Here is a 24,457-nt window from a genome sequence, read left to right on the forward strand (position 1 = left end):
GAGTGGCACAGGGGGTCTAAGGCACTGCATCTCAGGGCTAGAGGCATCATTACAGACTCTGGTTCGAATCCAGGCTGTATCACAACCGGTCGTGATTGGGAGTCCCATAAGGCGGTGCGCAATTGGTCCAGCGTCATTAGGGTTTGGCCGGGGTAGGCTGTCTTTGTAAATATGAATTTGTTCTTAACTGACTTGCCTAGTTAAATAAAAATGTAACGTTTTACTCTCATCTCTTTTCCTTCATCTGCCCTGCAAAATCTGAAGACAGTTTAGGTGGGAATAATATAGAGATTGAAAAGCCTACCAAAAGCATTTGCTTCCACCTGTCAAGCTCTCCATGTCAGATCAGTGAGGATGAAGTAAATTATACCAGTAGAAGAAACCATGACAAACTATTGAGATGCGGCCAGCCCCAAGCCTCGTCCAAGTGCGCGTCCAAAACAAGACGAGTACGAGCCCGTCCACAGTCACGTGTAAAACGTGCGTCTCGTCTAGCGTCTAAACAGCAACGTCGGAGTCTAGGGGAGATATTCTTGAGAGATGAAGAATCAGACAAAGAGGGATAAAGAAACAGTTAGAACTAGAAAAACTCGTGCAACAGACGAAATAAGGAACTGAATGTGTAAGCTGACTTCTCTTCTTGCTGTTTATTTGTGTCTGTGTGTGCCAGTGTCTCTGCAAAGGCGAGAAATGGAGGTGAAATATATTCCATGTTGGGAGGAGAGTGCACAGGAGACCAGTTGGCTAGCATGTTAGCAAACAAACAAGCACAAACAATCCGCAGTCATGAAAATTGCATTTTCATTGAAGTGCTTTCCTGGTAGTAATAATCACAGGGATGACATTTAGAAACGAGCTGGGTAAGTCTTGAGCAGGCACTCACCCCACAAGGTTTTGGCAGAGCCAGTTCGTATGCTAACGAATGCACGAGATTGTGGGAGGGAGGAAGGGGGACGCTGAACAGTTCGCGAGACGTAACGACAGGTGGACAACGTCTTCCCACGGTTAGCATAGGTCTATTTTGGAACATCCTCAAACTGCCACTGAGATATTGACCACTGAGATATTGACCATGAACTCAAGTCACGCAACAAGGCAGTCTGACGTCAGAAAAGTTATATGGAATTGAAATGTATGTACAGTATTTGGATCATGTGAATTTTTCAAATTCTATGCTTGAGTTGAGTGTAGTCTAATTTAAAGTTTCGTCATGCATAAATTTATCAGATTATTATCTGAATTCTGGTTTAGTGATAATCTAAATGGTGCCTAACTAGTGACATCAGCTAATATTGCTATAATGACTAACAATGCAAACTATTTTTTTTGAGCAACTCAAGCTTTATTTCTCCATTTTGTTTTTTCCAGGTAACACCAGCAACATTTTCATTTATCTCTCCCCTAGTTCTCTCAGGCACACGGACATTAATAATATTAAACAATCACCTTGTGCCTCTGAAACCTGCTTTATAACAACTAAGGATAGTTTTATTCTTAGCTTTAACCAAACCACCAATAGAAAAAGGATCCTAACGTTTCCTCAGATTAGCCAAAAACACATCAACACTACAGCCTACAATCCAGTGAGAAAAAAGGTAAACTTATCACAAGACTTGTTAACAAAAATATATAGTATTTAATATCAAACTGCTGGCTGAGTCCTACAGGCGCCTGATTACACTAACCTAAACCATTTTAGCTATTGATCAATAAAAACAGTTACAAAGCATCTATATGTTCCATAAAAGCTAGCCCTAATAAATTAAACACATCCAACAGTTATTGGCAGTCCTGTTTACCCATCATGGCCTCCATCACCCAATCATCTGACCCCGAGATCCCAGACAACCACAAAGAGAGCTGGCTGGCACTACTTGCCGCGGCAGAGGGATATTGTCAGAAGTCAGGCTGCGACCTGGCTATTCTTACAGCCTGTAAGAAGTTCTGGCCATCTGTAGTGGAGGGAGATGAGAGGAAAAGGGAGAGTGGCAGTGGCTTGCCTGCTGGAGGCCGGAAGTGGGATTTCTCCTATCACGTGTGGGGTCAGGGGGCTTTAGCTGAGTCTTCGCGGCGCTACATGGACGACATTGCGGTGCTGCACTCCACATCTATGCTAACGTCGCATAGACATACACGTCTGAGTGCAGGAGACGGAGGAGCTAAACTGGTAGTGGACATGCCCACTGTCAGGGCGGTGAGTAGACTGTCAGTTACTTTTTTGCCATTCAATGTGGCTGTCATTCATAGTGCTGTGTGTGATCGTAAAATAGTCGTATGTTTGAAAAATTGAAATGATTGCATTTTTTAGGTTTTTGTATTTCGCGCCATGCTCGTGATCGTAAAGTTCTTAACTTCTCTTCCACAGGGCCTAACAGGTGAGGGTGGGGTGGGAACCATCAGCCCCAATACCACACTCTATTCGCAAAGCTACCCATCAATCTACCACTCAGGGGCTGTCATTGCCCAAGCTGCTGGGCAGCATGGGAATGGAGAGAGGGAGCGAGAGATGGCTGTGATGATAGAGGAGGCTGGACGAGGGAGAGACATTCCTGGAATTGGGGACTTGGAGGAAGAGTGTGAGGAAGAGGAGGACATGGACGAAAGGAGCCGTAATCTGAATGAGACTGCAGGTGAACACAGCTCTGTGGGACTATTTTTTTTATCTCAAGGTCTGAATGACTTCGTAAATATGAATCTCTCTCTGCTTCAGGAGTGTTTTCCATGGATGAGGACTCGCTGTCTCGTGACTGTGAACCATTCTTTGAGTCCGATGGAGAGGAGGAGAGCACTGATGGTGAGTGTATGTGTGTAGTAATATTAGTTAATGATCTAATGCTCTTAATATGTGCCTCCTCTCTGCTCCAGGCTCGTTAAGTGAGGACTGTCCTCCTCCCCCGCGCAGCATGGCCATGGGGCAGTCGTTCTCATCCCGACACCCCAACCCCATGAACATGGCCCGCTCCCTCCCCGTGTCTGTTCCTGTGTGGGGCTTCAAGGGCAACAGACCCCACCAGGGAGAAGGCCACAGTGGGGAACGGGTCAGTCAAACTTCATTTAAAAACATGCAGCTCACTTTCTCTCAGTCATTCTGACACACATACCCACTAACTGTGTTGCAGGCTGGCGTAGCTGACCTGGATCATATTGCTGCCAGCATGAAGGCCCTGTTGGCCCCAGGAGCCAACGACGGAACAGAAATGTTTGGAGGACTACCTCGCCCTCGCCTCAACACGGGAGACTTCTCCCTCAAACACTGAGAGAGCCAAAGAAAGTGAGGGGATGAAGGAGTGACAGTGTGTGGATGAAAGAGAGCTAATTGATTGGCTGGCAGGTGGAAAAGTACCCCAGTGTATTAGCTAATCACTAACCCCAAATGTAGTAGGAACAACAGTGAACCCAGAGAGGATTAACTGACATAACATATGCTGGTATACACACTAAGATCATTTTCAGCACATTACATTACACCCATACACACTTAAACACTACAGGACAACTCACTACACACAACTTAACTTCAAATGTGCTCATAGTGACCTACTGTACTGACCAACATGGACACTAACATATTGAAATGTTTCTGACACAGGTGTTGACTCTGTTGTGGGACTTTTCCAAGTAGATTCGTGGAGGATGGGTCACCCTTCTAGAAATGGTTGGCTCTAGGGGGCTTTTTAACATGAAGCCTGTAGCTTTTCAAATTGTGAGTGAAGGGCACCGTGTCTCCATGAAACATGCCTTTTTGTACTTCTACCTTGCCAATGAATGACTGACTGGTAGAACGATAGTAAGTGTACAATCTCTGATGTTGACACTATTATAATAATAATGTCCTCCAAATGTGTTGACTGTGAGAGCGAGAGAAAGCGGAGGATGGGAACAGAGATGTATCTATCATCTCCCAATTTTTCAAAAGCAGATAAATGTTTTAATTTGGGTACCTGTATGGTTTTAAATTAAGGAGCAACATCTGTGAATCAGGCTGTTGGTTCTGACACTGAATATTATTTGGATGCAGTATAATGGCTGTCCTAGAGAGGGCAGTATTAGATTAAGAACTACACTGAACAGAAATAAACACATGTGAAGTGTTGGTCCCATGTTTCATGAGCTGAAATAAAAGGTCCCAAAAATGTTCCATACGCACAAAAAGCTTACTTCTCTCATTTTGTGCACACATTTCTTTACATCCCTGTTAGTGATCATTTTGCCTTTACCAAGATAATAAGATAATTGGCATCCACAGGTGTGACATAACAAGAAGATAATTAAACAGCAATAGCATTTCACAGGTGGACAGTGAAAGGCAACTCTAAAAGGTTTAGTTTTGTCACACAACACAATGCCACAGATGTCTCAAGTTGAGGGAGCGTGCAATTGGCATGCTGACTGCAGGAATGTCCACCAGAGCTGTTGCCAAAGAATTGAATCTTCATTTCCCTACCATAAGCCACTGCCAACATCATTTTAGAGAATTTGATAGTACGTCCAACCGGCCTCACAACTGCAGACCACATGTAACCACACCAGCCCAGGACCTCCGCATCTGGCTCCTTCACCTGCGGGATCGTCTGAGACCAGCTACCTGGACAACTGATGAAACTGGCTTTGCACAATCGAATAATTTATGTCAGAAACCGTCTCAGGGAAGCTCATCTGCGTGCTTGTCATTCTCACCTTAGTCTTGACCTGACTGACTAAAGTAGGTAAAGGCTAACCTTCAATGGCCACTGGCACGCAGGAGAAGTATGCTCTTCACGGATGAATCCCGGTATCAACTATACCGGGCAGTTGGCAGACTGGTCTGTATACTCACCAGACATGTCACCCATTAAGTATGTTTGGGATGCTCTGGATCGTGTACGACAGCGTGTTCCAGTTTCTGCAAATATCCAGCAACTTTGCACAGCCATTGGAGAGGAGTGGGACAACATTTCACAGGCCACAATCAACCGCCTGATCAACTCTATGCGAAGGAGATGTGTCACGCTGCATGAGGCAAATGGTGGTCACAACAGATACTTTCTGATCCACACCCCTCCTTTTTATTTAAGGTATCTGTGACCAACAGATGAGTATCTGTATTCCCAGTCATGTGAAATCCATAGATTAGGGCCTAATGAATTTATTTCAATTGACTGATTTCCTTATATGATCTGTAACTCAGTAAAATCGTTGAAATTGTTGCATGTTGTGTTTATATATATTTTTTCAGTGTAAATAGTTGAACTCTATTGTTACAGTTGTATTTATTCATCACATTCATACATGACCATGGTTCAATCCGATATAAAATGATACAAGCTATGAATTTAAACTACACACCCTACTTTAACACTAACAAACTAATGCTGTAACAAAAACGACTGACAGTACTAATAAATAGTAATAGTCAATATAATTGTCATTCTAAATGTCATAATATAACCTAGTAATTCATATGTATGTTGTCCTCATGCAAGAGGGATAACAGCAACACTTAAAACCATAGACATGATGTGAATCTTACAGATTACAACTGATTTCATGTTGTGAAGATTCCATTATTCTCTGCTTCAATTCTGCATTCTGACACCAGTGCTTTTTCTCCAAATATTAGAAACATATATCTTCTCGTTCACTTTACCTCCCTCTCTTACAAATTCCCTGACCCGTTATTCCATCTCTCCTTTCCTACACCCTTCTTGTTACTGTCCCTCTTTCTTCCGGATCCAACAGAAGGATTTACTGCCAACCCAGAAACAAGGCAGAATCTTCTCTTTGAGGTCAGTTTTGAACTTGTGTATCAGTCGCACCGCCTTTTCCGCCTCCCCTTCTCCTTCCACGATGAAGAACTTGATGATGCCAGCGGGCTGGTCCAGGTATATGCTCATGGTGTTGCACAAAGGGAGCTCGACCGCCACGTTCTCCCCGTTGTGCCAGACGTGGTAGCAGGAGCCGGCCCAGCCCACACCCCATGAGCTTTCGTTCTCCCCCAGCCCACATGGCCCGTCCTTCCGGCCCATGCTCTCGTACACTGCCCCAATCACCACCCAGCCGCCATAGTCCACCTCCCAGTACCCTCTCTGCCCCAACAGCCCCTCCTTACACAGCACCTGCACAGAGTAGAGAATGGATAGTAGGAAGGGTAGATTAGAGATGTCTTAGAGCCAGGCATGCACTGATGGCATGTCCAAAACGGTGGGCACACTTTAGTTACACAATGGCACTATGATGTGTGCCCTGTAACTGAGGATGGCAGACCAACCTGTGGCGAATGCTCATATCTCTCCGGTCTCATGGGGTATGGACACACCTCCTCTGACATACGCGACACCTTAAGGTTGCTCTCGGATATCCACAGCAGCTTCTGGGCCGTTTTGTCATCCAGGGAGAGGGGGATCCAGTCTGAGGGGAGAAAGAGAAACGATGAGGTAAAGAGAGAGGAATTGAGTTGAGTGGTTGGATGAAGATGGATGAGATGAAAGGGTCGGAGAACAGATAAGGTCAGATGAGTACTGTGATATTGAGAAATGTAATCTCTTGTGTGTAGGCCGTAAAGCGGATATACTGTAAGCCAGGTCATAATTGTGCATTTCAACATTGTATAGGCTGTGGGCAAGCAGGATTTAGCATCAAATGCATTACAGAGAGTGAGGCCCAAAGTGATAAAGAGCCAATTACATGGCCTTACATTTCATGAGGTCAGCCCTGGTGGTGGGATCATGAATATTGGGCTCGTACACCGGTGGCACCTCTGTTATCAGGAGAGAGAGAGATAAAGTGTGAAATCCATTAACGGTATACTGATGAGATAATCCAGTTTGAATTACACCACCGATCTAATGTAATTCCTGGGATGCCATTGTTAGTCAGGATTTGCAAAGGCTTTTCAGTACTTATACATGCAGTATTACAGAAATCATACCCGCATCAGCTGCCTGGGATTTTCTTCCTACAGAAAAGAGGCAAAAATGAATTTTCTTTCCCAAGTAGAACATTATCTTGTGTCAGATTGTTGTTATGTATTTATTCACTGTGCATTTGCAGAGGTTGTGCTAGGTGCAGTTTGTAGAGGTTGTGCTAGTTGCAGTTTGTAGAGGTTGTGCTAGCTGCAGTTTGTAGAGGTTGTGCTAGTTGTAGTTTGTAGAGGTTGTGCTAGGTGCAGTTTGTAGAGGTTGTGCTAGGTGCAGTTTGTAGAGGTTGTGCTAGTTGCAGTTTGTAGAGGTTGTGCTAGTTGTAGTTTGTAGAGGTTGTGCTAGGTGCAGTTTGTAGAGGTTGTGCTAGTTGCAGTTTGTAGAGGTTGTGCTAGTTGTAGTTTGTAGAGGTTGGCTAGTTGCAGTTTGTAGAGGTTGTGCTAGTTGTAGTTTGTAGAGGTTGTGCTAGTGGTAGTTTGTAGAGGTTGTGCTAGGTGCAGTTTGTAGAGGTTGTGCTAGTTGTAGTTTGTAGAGGTTGTGCTAGGTGCAGTTTGTAGAGGTTGTGCTAGCTGCAGTTTGTAGAGGTTGTGCTAGGTTCAGTTACTGTCCATGATTCCTTCTCTCCCTTCCTTCTCTTCATCTCTCCTTCCCTTGCCTCTATCTCCCTGCTCCTGTCACTCTCCATTTATCCCCCCTCCCTCCCACTATTTGCCTTTATGCCATATATCACTTTGGAGTGTGTGTGCTATTCTGAGTCTTTTTTCTTAGCACTGATTAATGTAGTTTACCCATACCAGCCAAGGTTTAGGTTACGGCTTTACATCCGCTAAGGACACACATCACAGCCACTGACACCAGGGGTCAGGCTGTTATAAGATTATAAATTGTGTGTGATGGACGTTATTTCACGCCACTGACAGCATGTTTGTCTCTGCTGCTGAAATACTCTGGCTGTTGTTTAATTCTGGTTCTCCCTCCTGCCCATTCATTTGTCATCCCACTTTCTCAGAAAACTGGGTGCTGTTGCTGTTTCCAGTCACCTTTCGTCTGTGGGTGACATTAGCTCAAATTACTTGATTTTCACAGGGTCATCCATCTCATTTCTGCTCATCTCTCATTCACCTATCAGACTTAATCTGTTTTAATTGCCTCAACAAGGTTCACATTAAAGTTCCTTGATATACAGTGGCGTGTGAAAGTATTCACCCCCTTGGCATTTGTCCTATGTTGTTGCCTTACAACCTGGAATAAAAATAGATTTTTGGGGGGTTTGTATCATTTGATTTACATAACATGCCTACTACTTTGAAGATGCCAAATATTTTTTCTTGTGAAACAAAGAAGAAATAACACAAAAAAAACAGAAAACTTAAGCGTGCGTAACTATTCACCCCCCCCCCATAGTAAATACTTTGTAGAGCCACCTTTTGCAGCAATTACAGCTGCAAGTCTCTTGAGGTATGTCTCTATAAGCTTGGCACATCTAGCCACTGAGATTTTTGCCCATTCTTCAAGGCAAAACTGTTCCAGCTCCTTCAAGTTGGATGGGTTCTGCTGGTGTACAGCAATCTTTAAGTCATACCACAGATTGTCAATTGGATTGAGGTCTGGGCTTTGACTAGGCCATTCCAAGACATTTAAATGTTTCCCTTAAACCACTCGAGTGTTGCTTTAGCAGTTAGCTTAGGGTCATTGTCCTGCTGGAAGGTGAATCTCCATCCCAATCTCAAATCTCTGGAAGACTGAAACAGGTTTCCCTCAAGAATTTCCCTGTATTTAGAACAATCCATCATTCCTTCAATTATGACCAGATTCTCAGTCCCTGCCGATGAAAAACATCCCCACAGCATGATGCTGCCACCACCATGCTTCACTGTGGGGATGGTGTTCTTGGGGTGATGAGAGGTGTTTGCGCCAGACATATATTTTTCCTTGATGGCCAAAAAGCTACATTTTAGTCTCATTTGACCAGAGTACATTATTCCATATGTTTGGGGAGTCTCCCACATGCCTTTTGGCCAACACCAAACGTGTTTGCTTATTCTTTTCTTTAAGCAATGGCTTTTTTTCTGGCCACTCTTCCGTAAAGCCCAGCTCTGTGGAGTGTATGGCTTAAAGTGGTCCTATGAACAGATACTCCAATCTCCGCTGTGGAGCTTTGCAGCTCCTTCAGGGTTATCTTTGGTCTCTTTGTTGCCTCTCTGATTAATGCCCTCCTTGCCTGGTCTGTGAGTTTTAGTGGGCGGCCCTCTCTTCGTAGGTTTGTTGTGGTGCCATATTCCTTCCATTTTTAATAATAGATTTAATGGTGCTCCGTGGGATGTTCAAAGTTTCAGATATTTTTTTATAACCCAACCCTGATCTGTACTTCTCCACAACTTTGTCCCTGACCTGTTTGGAGAGCTCCTTGGTCTTCATGGTGCCACTTGCTTGGTGGTGTCTCTTGCTTAGTGGCGTTGCAGACTCTGGGGCCTTTCGCAACAGGTGTATATATGCTGAGATCATGTGACACTTAGATTGCACACAGGTGGACTTTATTTAATTAAATATGTGACTTCTGAAGGTAATTGGTTACACCAGATCTTATTTAGGGGCTTCATAGCAAAGGGGGTGAATACATGTGCACATACCACTTTTCCTTTTTTTTTTTTTTTAGAATAAAGTTATGTTTTTCATTTCACTTCACCAATTTGGACTATTTTGTGTATGTCCTTTACATGCAATCCAAATAAAAATATATTTAAATTACAGGTTGTAATGCAACAAAATAGGAAAAACACCAAGGGGGTGAATACTTTTGCAAGGCACTATACCTCTTTGACATGCCAGCGGTTGACAGTTTGGTCATCAGGTATATGCTTGATTTGCGGTAAATGGTTTGTTTACTTAGATAACTCATTGCGAAATGTCAATGAAACAGTAAAGCGGAAGTTGTTGCTAATGTGGTCCAAAGTTATGCTAAATGTGGCTTTGTTCATGTCATTTTGTTTGGTCCAAATATTTATTATGATACCTTGTGATGGCTTACAATACAAGGGTGTTCTCAGATACTTGAGTCCATAGATAATAAACAGCGAGTAGCAGCAGTATAAAACATAGGGAGGGGGTCAATGTAAATAGTCCGGGTGGCCATTTGATTAATTGTTCAGCAGTCTTATGGCTTCGGGGTTGTTTTTTTATCCGGCCGTGCAAATACTGCCCCCTAGCCCTAACAGGTTAAGGAGCCTTTTGGTACTAGACTTGGCGCTCCGGTACCGCTTGCCGTGCGGTAGCAGAGAGAACAGTCTATGACTTGGGTGACAGGAGTCTTTCACAAGTTTTGGGGCCTTCCTCTGACAAGCCTAGTATATAGGTCCTGGATGTCAGGAAGCTTGGCCCCAGTGATGTACCGGGCCGTACGCACTACCCTCTGTAGCGCCTTATGGTCAGACGCCGAGCAGTTGCCATACCAGGAGGTGATGCAACCCATCAGGATGCTCTCGATGGTGCAGCTGTAGAACTTTTTGAGGATTTGGGGACCCATGCCAAATCTTTTAATTCTCCTGAGGGGGAAAAGGTGTTGTCATGCCCTCTTCACAACTGCCTTGATGTGTTTAGACCATGACCAGGAACTTGAAACTCTCGACCTGCTCCACTTCAGCCCGTCGATGTTAACGGGGGCCTGTTCGGCCCTCCTTTTCCTATAGTCCACTATCAGCTCCTTTGTCTTGCTCACGTTGAGGGAGAGGGTGTTGTCCTGACACCACTGCCAGGTCTCTGACCTCCTCCCTATAGACTGTCTCATCGTTGGGGGCAGCCCATCAGGAAGTCCAGGATCCAGTTGCAGAGGGAGGTGTTTAGTCCCAGGGTCCTTAGCTTAGTGATGAGCTTTGTGAGCACTATGGTGTTGAACACTGAGCTGTTGTCAATGAATAGCATTCTCACATAGGTGTTCCCTTTGTCCAGGTGGGAAAGGGCAGTGTGGAGTGCGATTGAGATTGCGTAATCATTTAGTCAGGTTACCTTCGCTTTCTTGGGCACAGTGACTATGGTGGTCTGTTTGAAACATGTAGGTATTACAGACTCAGTCAGGGAGAGGTTGAAAATGTCAGTGAAGACACTTGCCAGTTGGTCCGCGCATGCTTTGAGTACACGTCCTGGTAATCCATCTGGCCCCGCGGCTTTGTGAATGTTGACCTGTTTAAAGGTCTTGCTCACATCGGCTACGGAGAGCGTGATCACACAATTGTCTGGAACAGCTGGTGCTCTCATGCATGCTTCAGTGTTGCTTGCCTCGAAGCAAGCATAAAAGTCCTGTATTGACGCTTTGCCTGTTTGATGGTTCGTCTGAGGGCATAGCGGGATTTGTTATGTGGCTGCCCTTTGAACCATTTTTTGTGGTAAAAGTGTTGGGATTGGTAAGAATTTCGAGCATTCTTTTTTAGTGTCGTCATTAAACAGTTTTATGCAGTAATATTGCTGTGATTTGACTGTTTTATACAGTAATAGTGCGGTGATTGGTCAAATTTGCAACCCCTCGTATAATATGCAGAATCGCAAAATTCCAAAATCCTGGAGGGACTGATATGGGTATTTTCTCCTTTACATAACACACACATGCACATATGGGATACCGGTACGCACGTGTACCCATACACACCCACCCACGTGAGAACTAGGTACAGAGTGAGCGTTTCCATTTCTTTTCTACATCCATTGCGATGCCAAAGTGCTCTCAAATGCCCCAAATGCATGTTTGAGGATGTCGCTGGATAGCAAGCTTTCAGTGATGGAGGGGATAGCAGAGAGCGTGAGCGATATGTCTTCATGGTTCTTCCTGACAGTCTGCACCATTGCAGGAAGCCAGGGCCTTTGCTAACACCAATGGATTATTTTTTAGAGGACAGGTGGTCAACTGGTCATTGATCACGGCGGCCCTGCCAACACATTGCTGGAAGGATTGGCCAGTCTGTCCTTTTTGCGCTGGACAGTCCATGCTGGCACCTGTCTGAGGGAAACCTAACTCTCCAGCTTTCGCTATGTGTCTGCCCAGTGGCGGAGAGGGAGCCGACAGGATGATGACCATGAGGAAAAATGTGAGCTTGTTACATCAGCAGAGGCCAAGCGAAACTGGGAGGATGAGCAAAGGAAGAATAAGGCTGAGAACTTCACTGTCTTCCTTGCTTGAAGCATGTGTACCAAAGAAGCTGCCACATTACTGTATGCCCGGTTTAGAGGTTATGATGTCTTTCAACAACTTCCCATCGTGGTTGGCTGAACTCTGATCCACTGGTCTTTCCAATCAAGCTTCCATGTTTGTGACTTACACTCCACTGTATGTGTCCTGAAGACTGAACAGCTGCACACTGCCTCAAAGAGATTAAAATGACTTTGACAGAAAGGTATGCATATAATGTATATTGTGCTGAACAACAAGTAGAAGTAATGATCAGGGAAGGTTTGGCAAGAGAGAAAGGGAGAAGGACATCTGATCTCGGGAGTCGGGACGTGGGCAGTAGGAAGGAAAGGGGTTGATGACAGGTCACTTAATCCGTCATCCCTCCCCATACTCTCCCGGAATCCTCCCTTATAGGGACAGAGCGATGGAAGAGGGAGGGACACAGAGAAAAATAGCAAGAGTCGGCTAATGGGATAACCAAGGATAGTTAGTAGATGGCAAAAGTAAGACATTGATGTAGGGTGTCAACAAGGGATTCAGGAGAATCATTGCGAGGGTAGAGAGATTTAAATATACATTTTAAAGCAGGGATGGGCAATTGGCGGCTCCCAATTTTTTTTAATAAGCCTTAGAATAATATAATACACAAGGTGCAATTTTGAAATTTGGTTGTGCATCAGCAGTTTTTCCCTTGTTATGTCAGACACTGATAGTCACTCAATTAACCCATGTCAGCAAAACATTTGTATATTGGCAAATTAGTCTAGCGGCCAGCTAGCTACTTAGTAATCATGGTCGAATTATTAGCTGGGGGGCCCCCATTGATTTTGTTAGTAAGTGATTTTGTTAGTCAGTCTCACTCAGATGTCATAAAACCTGCAAACATTTCTCTCCAACCTATAGAAAAATGTATAGAATTGCAGGAAATTAGCTGTCAAACAGCCAATTTTTTTCTCTCCGCCCCATGGCAAAATGAGTACAATTACATGAAATGAGTTACAAAATTGCTAAATCGTCTCTCCGCCGCATGGTAAAATGTGTAGAATTGCAGCAAACTTGCTTTAAAAGGGGTCTGCTAAAATGTTTTGCTAGCACAGTAATGTGATGGAGCATTTGACAGGCAATCTTGCTATTTGAAAGTGTCAGTGCATTCGGAAAGTATTCAGACCCCTTGACTTTTTCCACATTTTGTTACATTACAGCCTTATTCTAAAATGGATTAAATAGTTTTCCCCCCTCATCAATCTACACACAATACCCCATAATGACAAAGCAAAAACAGGTTTTTAGAAATTTTTGCAAAAAGGGAAAGGGTCTGAATACTTTCTGACATCCAGAAAACATCCAGAGTCTCCATGGAGTGGGACATCACCCTGGCTGGTTATTATGAGCGGGGCCAGGCGGGGGTGGGGGGGATATGAGTGGGCTCTGGCTCCCCTGTGGAGGATAAGCCCAGCCAGATACCCTGCTGCTCTCAGTGGGGTCACCAGCAAAGCCCTGGACAGATTGACAGATGGATAAACAGATACTCAGAGAGATTGATGAGTTGACACAGAGATAGAGACATTTAAAGAAAGAGAAAACAAGTGGATGAATGTTCAGGCACATAGAGACAGTGACAGAAAATGACAAACAAGGGAGGTTGCTACCTCAGGTCAAACATACGGGTCAAATGCATTGGAATCCATTGAACCATAAATCTAATTGCGAAATCATAGGATTGAATTGGCAGGGGAAGGATTAGAATGGAAGTCCAACAGTATTGGGGACAGCATTTTAATAGATTTCTTCTGATCTTGGAAAAGTTTGTCCATTTAACCAACATTTGTCAATTTCTAGAGATGTTTTTGAAGATGAGTATGATGTTTATTCACAGTAACAATGACATTCAGGACATATGACAGGTGTGCTGCGGATGGACAGAAGCTAATCAGAGAATGAAATGAAGACTCCTCCCTGGTAATTGGAGGAAAGCCAGTCGGCCATGTTGAGGACATCTGACCTGGTAGAAAAGAAGCTGCTTATGTTGGACGTGCTCGTCGGTGGTCTGCGCGACCCCCCTGGATGAGATGGAGCTCTCTGCCCAGATCGGGTTCGGGAACAGCGGGATCTCCCCTGATAGGGAGATCACGAGATGTGACGGAGAGAGGTGAAGGGAGCTGGCCAAAGCTCAGACCCATCCCTTTGCCCTCTGTTATGAAGTTTCTAGAAAACCCTTGCTGTGTTCCAAGCCGATGATGAAATGGAGATGGATGGAAAAAGCATGGACAGAAAGATGTACAAACCAACAGGAGGATACATGACAGCACTCTTGAAAAAAAAGGAGAAAGTCATTGGGAGGTTCTCAACATGAGATGAAATGTGATGGGCTCCAATTAGAGGTCTTCACTGGTCTAAAAAGTTGGACCAGAACCAGAATGGACCCAAGGACAACTCGACCTAGACCCAACCCGTACCCTAACTGGAACGAGTGACCAAAAAAATCTGCTTATCAGCCAAGTTGTTCTTCTGGTTAACAAATAGGTCTTTACAGTATATGTTGGCTAGGCCTTCTATAAGTCAATAAATTCACCTTATTAGCGTAAAATAAATATTCTAGAGGCTATGCAGAGCCGTGGCCGGGTCCAATCAAACAGGACCCAACCCGGACCTGAGGGACAAGTTAGAATTTCAGACCCGAACCTGATCAGGCCCTGGTCCGAAATCAGGTATATCGGGTCCACCCGGACCCGTGAAGACCTAGCTCCAATTGACTTTGTAATAATCAATGTTTAGCTGTACATTGTCATGAAAAGCAATGCAACTGTCTAAATGTAAATCTGACAATCTGAAGAAATATAATTCTTCATGAGTCAGAACTGAAGCAATCAGATACGAACCTCAGCGGTCAGATTTTCACAGAATCAAACAGCCATGAATAAAACTTTGTGTTTCACAGCCAGGTACTTGAGTTACTGTCCATGACTTCACACTTCATTACCATGGGAGCCAGAGGATGGCAGTGATAGGGAGTGATGAGACATTGAGGCCACACTGGGCTGGGACTGGATACATGTGAATGATCCATAGCAGGGTTGGATGGACAGAGGGATATATGGAGAAGCACAGAGTGGAAACTGGAGAGAGAGAAAGAAGATGGGAAATATAGCAATATAGAAAAAAAGTGGATGGGATCTTTGGCAGCATTCAGAGAGTTAGTTTCATGGAGCAAAGTGACAGACAGAGATGAGGTGTGAGACCTGACATGGCCAACGGGCCAGTGAGGCTGTGTGAAAGCTGACTGCTGAAAGAATGGATTTGATCCGGTGGGAACATTGTGGTCTGGAGAGGCGATGTCAGAAGAGGGGGAAACAGTTTGATGAGCTGATTGATGAGATGGGGGAGAGATTTGGCAGCAAGACAGGCGGAGAGAGGTACTTGGCAAAGTGGGCCTGTCAAAGGAACAAGATACAGCTTGTAACTAACTGGTGGCCAATAAACAACATGTTATCGACATCATACATTCATAATAAACACCCAGTGATGAGCACTGTCTATCTGTCTGCCTGTCTGTCTCTCTCTCTATCTGTTATATTTTGTCTTTCTGTCTCTCCTTAGCTAGCCTTATAATAAAGTCCATATGCCAAAACAGTAGTTAACACTTAAGATTCCAAGTAGCTTAACCGTAACTGAACAACACTCTTATAAAAGTGAACCTGCACAGAAATGCTACTGTAAGAAGTAGGGTGTGAATATCATAGTACACACAGTAGCCTACATATAGACTCCACCATGCCACATAGCCTACATATAGACTCCACCATGCCACATAGCCTACATATAGACTCCACCATGCCCCATAGCCTACATATAGACTCTACCATGCCCCATAGTCTACATATAGACTCCACCATGCCCCATAGCCTACATATAGACTCCACCATGCCCCATAGCCTACATATAGACTCCACCATGCCTCATAGCCTACATATAGACTCCACCATGCCCCATAGCCTACATATAGACTACACCATGCCCCATAGACTACATATAGACTCCACCATGCCCCGTAGCCTACATATAGACTCCACCATGCCCCATAGCCTACATATAGACTCCACCATGCCCCGTAGCCTACATATAGACTCCACCATGCCACATAGCCTACATATAGACTCCACCATGCCCCGTAGTCTACATATAGACTCCACCATGCCACATAGCCTACATATAGACTCCACCATGCCCCATAACCTACATATAGACTACACCATGCCCCATAACCTACATATAGACTCCACCATGCCCCATAGACTACATATAGACTACACCATGCCCCATAACCTACATATAGACTCCACCATGCCCCATAGCCTACATATAGACTCTACCATGCCACATAGCCTACATATAGACTCCACCATGCCCCATAACCTACATATAGACTACACCATGCCCCATAGGCTACATATAGACTCCACCATGCCACATAGACTACATATAGACTCCACCATGCCACATAGACTACATATAGACTCCACCATGCCCCATAGCCTACATATAGACTACACCATGCCCCATAGCCTACATATAGACTCCACCGTGCCCCATAGCCTACATATAGACTCCACCATGCCCCATAGCCTACATATAGACCCCACCATGCCCCATAGCCTACATATAGACTACACCATGCCCCATAGCCTACATATAGACTCCACCATGCCCCATAGCCTACATATAGACCCCACCATGCCTCATAGCCTACATATAGGCTCCACCATGCCCCATCGCCTACATATAGACTCCACCATGCCCCGTAGTCGACATATAGACCCCACCATGCCCCATAGCCTACATATAGAATCCACCATGCCCCATAGCCTACATATAGACTCCACCATGCCACATAGCCTACATATAGACTCCACCATGCCCCATAGCCTACATATAGACTCTACCATGCCCCATAGTCTACATATAGACTCCACCATGCCCCATAGCCTACATATAGACTCCACCATGCCCCATAGCCTACATATAGACTCCACCATGCCTCATAGCCTACATATAGACTCCACCATGCCCCATAGCCTACATATAGACTACACCATGCCCCATAGACTACATATAGACTCCACCATGCCCCGTAGCCTACATATAGACTCCACCATGCCCCATAGCCTACATATAGACTCCACCATGCCCCGTAGCCTACATATAGACTCCACCATGCCACATAGCCTACATATAGACTCCACCATGCCCCGTAGTCTACATATAGACTCCACCATGCCACATAGCCTACATATAGACTCCACCATGCCCCATAACCTACATATAGACTACACCATGCCCCATAACCTACATATAGACTCCACCATGCCCCATAGACTACATATAGACTACACCATGCCCCATAACCTACATATAGACTCCACCATGCCCCATAGCCTACATATAGACTCTACCATGCCACATAGCCTACATATAGACTCCACCATGCCCCATAACCTACATATAGACTACACCATGCCCCATAGGCTACATATAGACTCCACCATGCCACATAGACTACATATAGACTCCACCATGCCACATAGACTACATATAGACTCCACCATGCCCCATAGCCTACATATAGACTACACCATGCCCCATAGCCTACATATAGACTCCACCGTGCCCCATAGCCTACATATAGACTCCACCATGCCCCATAGCCTACATATAGACCCCACCATGCCCCATAGCCTACATATAGACTACACCATGCCCCATAGCCTACATATAGACTCCACCATGCCCCATAGCCTACATATAGACCCCACCATGCCTCATAGCCTACATATAGGCTCCACCATGCCCCATCGCCTACATATAGACTCCACCATGCCCCGTAGTCGACATATAGACCCCACCATGCCCCATAGCCTACATATAGAATCCACCATGCCCCATAGCCTACATATAGACCCCACCATGCCCCATAGCCTACATATAGACTCCACCATGCCACATAGCCTACATATAGACCCCACCATGCCCCATAGCCTACATATAGACTCCACCATGCCCCGTAGTCTACATATAGACCCCACCATGCCCCATAGCCTACATATAGACTCCACCATGCCCCGTAGCCTACATATAGACCCAACCATGCCCCATAGCCTACATATAGACTCCACCATGCCACGTAGCCTACATATAGACCCCACCATGCCCCGTAGCCTACATATAGACTCCACCATGCCCCATAGCCTACATATAGACTTCAGCATGTCCCGTAGCCTACATATAGACTCTACCATGCCCCATAGCCTACATATAGACTCCACCATGCCCCGTAGTCTACATATAGACTCTACCATGCCCCATAGCCTACATATAGACTCCACCATGCCCCGTAGTCTACATATAGACTCCACCATGCCACATAGCCTACATATAGACTCCACCATGCCCCATAACCTACATATAGACTACACCATGCCCCATAGGCTACATATAGACTCCACCATGCCACATAGACTACATATAGACTCCACCATGCCACATAGACTACATATAGACTCCACCATGCCCCATAGCCTACATATAGACTACACCATGCCCCATAGCCTACATATAGACTCCACCGTGCCCCATAGCCTACATATAGACTCCACCATGCCCCATAGCCTACATATAGACCCCACCATGCCCCATAGCCTACATATAGACTACACCATGCCCCATAGCCTACATATAGACTCCACCATGCCCCATAGCCTACATATAGACCCCACCATGCCTCATAGCCTACATATAGGCTCCACCATGCCCCATCGCCTACATATAGACTCCACCATGCCCCGTAGTCGACATATAGACCCCACCATGCCCCATAGCCTACATATAGAATCCACCATGCCCCATAGCCTACATATAGACCCCACCATGCCCCATAGCCTACATATAGACTCCACCATGCCACATAGCCTACATATAGACCCCACCATGCCCCATAGCCTACATATAGACTCCACCATGCCCCGTAGTCTACATATAGACCCCACCATGCCCCATAGCCTACATATAGACTCCACCATGCCCCGTAGCCTACATATAGACCCAACCATGCCCCATAGCCTACATATAGACTCCACCATGCCACGTAGCCTACATATAGACCCCACCATGCCCCGTAGCCTACATATAGACTCCACCATGCCCCATAGCCTACATATAGACTTCAGCATGTCCCGTAGCCTACATATAGACTCTACCATGCCCCATAGCCTACATATAGACTCCACCATGCCCCGTAGTCTACATATAGACTCTACCATGCCCCATAGCCTACATATAGACTCCACCATGCCCCGTAGTCTACATATAGACTCCACCATGCCACATAGCCTACATATAGACTCCACCATGCCCCATAGCCTACATATAGACTCCACCATGCCTCATAGCCTACATATAGACTCTACCATGCCTCATAGCCTACATATAGACTCCACCATGCCCCATAGCCTACATATAGACTCCACCATGCCTCATAGCCTACATATAGACTCTACCATGCCCCATAGCCTACATATAGACTCCACCATGCCTCATAGCCTACATATAGACTCCACCATGCCACATAGCCTACATATAGACTCTACCATGTCCCATAGCCTACATATAGACTCCACCATGCCACATAGCCTACATATAGACTCTACCATGTCCCATAGCCTACATATAGACTCCACCATGCCACATAGCCTACATATAGACTCCACCATGCCCCATAGCCTACATATAGATTACACCATGCCCCATAGCCTACATATAGAACCCACCATGCCACATAGCCTACATATAGACTCCACCATGCCCCATAGCCTACATATAGACTCCACCATGCCACATAGCCTACATATAGACTCTACCATGTCCCATAGCCTACATATAGACTCCACCATGCCCCATAGCCTACATATAGATTACACCATGCCCCATAGCCTACATATAGACTCCACCATGCCACATAGCCTACATATAGACTCTACCATGTCCCATAGCCTACATATAGACTCCACCATGCCCCATAGCCTACATATAGACTCCACCATGCCCCATAGCCTACATATAGACTCCACCATGCCCCATAGCCTACATATAGACCCCACCATGCCCCATAGCCTACATATAGACTCCACCATGCCCCATAGCCTACATATAGACTCCACCATGCCCCATAGCCTACATATAGACTCCACCATGCCACATAGCCTACATATAGACTCCACCATGCCCCATAGCGTACATATAGACTCCACCATGCCCCGTAGCCTACATATAGACCCAACCATGCCCCATAGCCTACATATAGACTCCACCATGCCACGTAGCCTACATATAGACCCCACCATGCCCCGTAGACTACATATAGACTCCACCATGCCCCATAGCCTACATATAGACTTCAGCATGTCCCGTAGCCTACATATAGACTCTACCATGCCCCATAGCCTACATATAGACTCCACCATGCCCCGTAGTCTACATATAGACTCTACCATGCCCCATAGCCTACATATAGACTCCACCATGCCCCGTAGTCTACATATAGACTCCACCATGCCACATAGCCTACATATAGACTCCACCATGCCCCATAACCTACATATAGACTACACCATGCCCCATAGGCTACATATAGACTCCACCATGCCACATAGACTACATATAGACTCCACCATGCCACATAGACTACATATAGACTCCACCATGCCCCATAGCCTACATATAGACTACACCATGCCCCATAGCCTACATATAGACTCCACCGTGCCCCATAGCCTACATATAGACTCCACCATGCCCCATAGCCTACATATAGACCCCACCATGCCTCATAGCCTACATATAGGCTCCACCATGCCCCATCGCCTACATATAGACTCCACCATGCCCCGTAGTCGACATATAGACCCCACCATGCCCCATAGCCTACATATAGAATCCACCATGCCCCATAGCCTACATATAGACCCCACCATGCCCCATAGCCTACATATAGACTCCACCATGCCACATAGCCTACATATAGACCCCACCATGCCCCATAGCCTACATATAGACTCCACCATGCCCCGTAGTCTACATATAGACCCCACCATGCCCCATAGCCTACATATAGACTCCACCATGCCCCGTAGCCTACATATAGACCCAACCATGCCCCATAGCCTACATATAGACTCCACCATGCCACGTAGCCTACATATAGACCCCACCATGCCCCGTAGCCTACATATAGACTCCACCATGCCCCATAGCCTACATATAGACTTCAGCATGTCCCGTAGCCTACATATAGACTCTACCATGCCCCATAGCCTACATATAGACTCCACCATGCCCCGTAGTCTACATATAGACTCTACCATGCCCCATAGCCTACATATAGACTCCACCATGCCCCGTAGTCTACATATAGACTCCACCATGCCACATAGCCTACATATAGACTCCACCATGCCCCATAGCCTACATATAGACTCCACCATGCCTCATAGCCTACATATAGACTCTACCATGCCTCATAGCCTACATATAGACTCCACCATGCCCCATAGCCTACATATAGACTCCACCATGCCTCATAGCCTACATATAGACTCTACCATGCCCCATAGCCTACATATAGACTCCACCATGCCTCATAGCCTACATATAGACTCCACCATGCCACATAGCCTACATATAGACTCTACCATGTCCCATAGCCTACATATAGACTCCACCATGCCACATAGCCTACATATAGACTCTACCATGTCCCATAGCCTACATATAGACTCCACCATGCCACATAGCCTACATATAGACTCCACCATGCCCCATAGCCTACATATAGATTACACCATGCCCCATAGCCTACATATAGAACCCACCATGCCACATAGCCTACATATAGACTCCACCATGCCCCATAGCCTACATATAGACTCCACCATGCCACATAGCCTACATATAGACTCTACCATGTCCCATAGCCTACATATAGACTCCACCATGCCCCATAGCCTACATATAGATTACACCATGCCCCATAGCCTACATATAGACTCCACCATGCCACATAGCCTACATATAGACTCTACCATGTCCCATAGCCTACATATAGACTCCACCATGCCCCATAGCCTACATATAGACTCCACCATGCCCCATAGCCTACATATAGACTCCACCATGCCCCATAGCCTACATATAGACTCCACCATGCCCCATAGCCTACATATAGACCCCACCATGCCCCATAGCCTACATATAGACTCCACCATGCCCCATAGCCTACATATAGACTCCACCATGCCCCATAGCCTACATATAGACTCCACCATGCCACATAGCCTACATATAGACTCCACCATGCCCCATAGCGTACATATAGACTCCACCATGCCACATAACCTACATATAGACTCAACCATGCCACATAGCCTACATATAGACTCCACCATGCCCCATAGCCTACATATAGACTCCACCATGCCACATAGCCTACATATAGACCCCACCATGCCTCATAGCCTACATATAGACTCCACCATGCCCCATAACCTACATATAGACTACACCATGCCCCATAACCTACATATAGACTACACCATGCCCCATAACCTACATATAGACTACACCATGCCCCATAGCCTACATATAGACTCCACCATGCCCCATAACCTACATATAGACTACACCATGCCCCATAACCTACATATAGACTACACCGTGCCCCATACACCAGTGCTAAAACGTGTGTTTGAGTATGACACAGTGAAATGGCTGTCGGTTCCTTTGTTAACTTAAAACAACGACTTGTTTCTTAATCCTGCGGCCCAGAAAAGCCTGGAGGCACTGGCCTTTTGCAACTGAGGTTGTCAGGCAAAACAACACTGGCACCATTGCACAGTACGATACTGGACTTACTCCGTATTTGGATGTAGTTTTCAGTGAGAGGAAGGCATAGGAACTTGAATAACTTGATTTTCAGAAATACATCAGCCACAATAATCCTATATATTGTTATGTCTCAAATGATTCATCTTAGTTTGTCAGTAACTCAACTAAATAATAAATAGGAAATAATTTCATTACCATTGGGTCATTTTTTTATAATACTTTTGAGATGACATTGTCAATGTCAATGTCATCTCAAAAGTATTATAAAAAAATGACCCAATGTTAATGAAATTAATTCCTATTTATTATTTAGTTGAGTTACTGACAAACTACAATGAATCATTTGAGACATAACAATACAAAATGTCAATAAAGTAAAACAATCCAAAATGATTCATTATTTGCCTGGTGTTTGATAAAGTAAAACAATTTATAACACAACAAAACGCAAAACATGTATTCATGAGAATGTGAATATTAATTATGAATGCTAATTTCTGAAAATGTGAAATATACATAAAAAATGGTCATTTCTATAATTTATTGGGAAATCCAATAAAATGTTATATTAATGTAATGCTGATTGACTGATTATTACATTTGCTTTAAAAATCTGTTCAACTGAGGGGGAGAGGGTTTTGGTACGCTTTCAATTACATCATGTATTGACACATGTAAGCTCACAGACTAGATCATGAACCCTTACCTGCTTTCTTCGGCACAGGCATGATTTCCTTACTGCTTGGAGCGTAGTTTGGCAATGGCATGGTACCCTATGGTCTTCAGCAGAGATAGTGGCTGATCCTTTCTCCATGAACACTTTTATTTCCTCAGGGAGAATGGGGAGGGGGTGACGGGTTAGGACAGGAGGTGCCCAGGTTGGGAGATGAGCGGTGTCTGGTGAAGGTTAGTTGGATGTAAGGGGTTACCGAAGGGTTGGTCCTGTCATCTGAAACTTCTGCAACCCTAGGGAACCTTTCTAGAGCGCAAAAAACACAAGCAAACACACACTGTACAGTATGTCACAAACACTATACTCCTTTTACATACAGTACCAGTCAAAAGTTTGGACACACCTACTCATTGAAGGGTTATTCTTAATTTGTACTATTTTCTACATTGTAGAATAATAGTGTAGACATCAAAACTATGAAATAACACATATGGAATCATGTAGTAACCAAAGAAATCTAAATATATTTTAGATTTTAGACTCTTCAAAGTAGCCACCCTTTGCCTTGATGACAGCTTTGCAAACTCTTGGCATTCTCTCAACCAGCTTCACTTGGAATGCTTTTCCAACAGTCTTTAAGGAGTTCCCACATATGCTGAGCACTTGTTGGCTGCTTTTCTTTCACTCTACGGTCCAACTCATCCCAAACCATCCCAATTGGGTGGAGGTTGGGTGATTGTGGAGGCCAGGTCATCAGATGCAGCCCTCCATCACTCTCCTTCTTGGTCAAATAGCCCT

At 45.1% G+C, this 24,457-nt stretch overlaps 2 protein-coding genes across 3 annotated transcripts; one reads left to right on the forward strand and one right to left on the reverse strand.

The window, feature by feature from the left end:
- Positions 1–466: 466 nt before the first annotated feature.
- Positions 467–4,152, forward strand: LOC106601546 (uncharacterized). Of its 2 annotated transcripts, XM_014193838.3 has the most exons (7): positions 468–622; positions 1,369–1,595; positions 1,780–2,194; positions 2,366–2,630; positions 2,711–2,794; positions 2,866–3,038; positions 3,120–4,152. In XM_014193838.3, exons 3-7 carry the CDS (start codon positions 1,805–1,807, stop codon positions 3,255–3,257), a joined length of 1,050 nt encoding a protein of 349 aa, XP_014049313.3. In that variant the 5' UTR covers positions 468–622; positions 1,369–1,595; positions 1,780–1,804; the 3' UTR covers positions 3,258–4,152. The 2 variants fall into 2 exon arrangements, with proteins under 2 accessions (XP_014049316.3, XP_014049313.3); XM_014193841.3 differs by lacking the exon at positions 1,369–1,595 and having other exon boundaries at positions 467–622.
- Positions 4,153–5,230: 1,078 nt separating this feature from the next.
- LOC106601513 (tripartite motif-containing protein 16-like) lies at positions 5,231–23,850 on the reverse strand. Its single transcript, XM_045715270.2, has 5 exons — positions 23,693–23,850; positions 6,908–6,934; positions 6,674–6,736; positions 6,248–6,387; positions 5,231–6,095 (listed from the first exon to the last, which is right to left on the reverse strand). Exons 1-5 carry the CDS (start codon positions 23,751–23,753, stop codon positions 5,688–5,690), a joined length of 699 nt encoding a protein of 232 aa, XP_045571226.1. The 5' UTR covers positions 23,754–23,850; the 3' UTR covers positions 5,231–5,687.
- Between the last annotated feature and the right edge of the window lie 607 nt (positions 23,851–24,457).

This window comes from Salmo salar, chromosome 03 (assembly GCF_965601325.2).
Source record: "Salmo salar chromosome 03, fSalSal1, whole genome shotgun sequence".
Taxonomy (NCBI): domain Eukaryota; kingdom Metazoa; phylum Chordata; class Actinopteri; order Salmoniformes; family Salmonidae; genus Salmo; species Salmo salar.

Coding starts and splice junctions, on each gene's coding strand:
- LOC106601513 (XM_045715270.2), bottom strand. CDS start 23,753: ATGCCATTGCCAAACTACGCTCCAAGCAGTAAGGAAATCATGCCTGTG. Junction 6,737..6,907: donor ATCCCAGGCAGCTGATGCGG/GTATGATTTCTG, acceptor TCCTGATAACAG/AGGTGCCACCGGTGTACGAG. Junction 6,096..6,247: donor GATATGAGCATTCGCCACAG/GTTGGTCTGCCA, acceptor TACTCTGTGCAG/GTGCTGTGTAAGGAGGGGCT.
- LOC106601546 (XM_014193841.3), top strand. CDS start 1,805: ATGGCCTCCATCACCCAATCATCTGACCCCGAGATCCCAGACAACCAC. Junction 2,195..2,365: donor ACATGCCCACTGTCAGGGCG/GTGAGTAGACTG, acceptor TCTCTTCCACAG/GGCCTAACAGGTGAGGGTGG. Junction 3,039..3,119: donor AAGGCCACAGTGGGGAACGG/GTCAGTCAAACT, acceptor ACTGTGTTGCAG/GCTGGCGTAGCTGACCTGGA.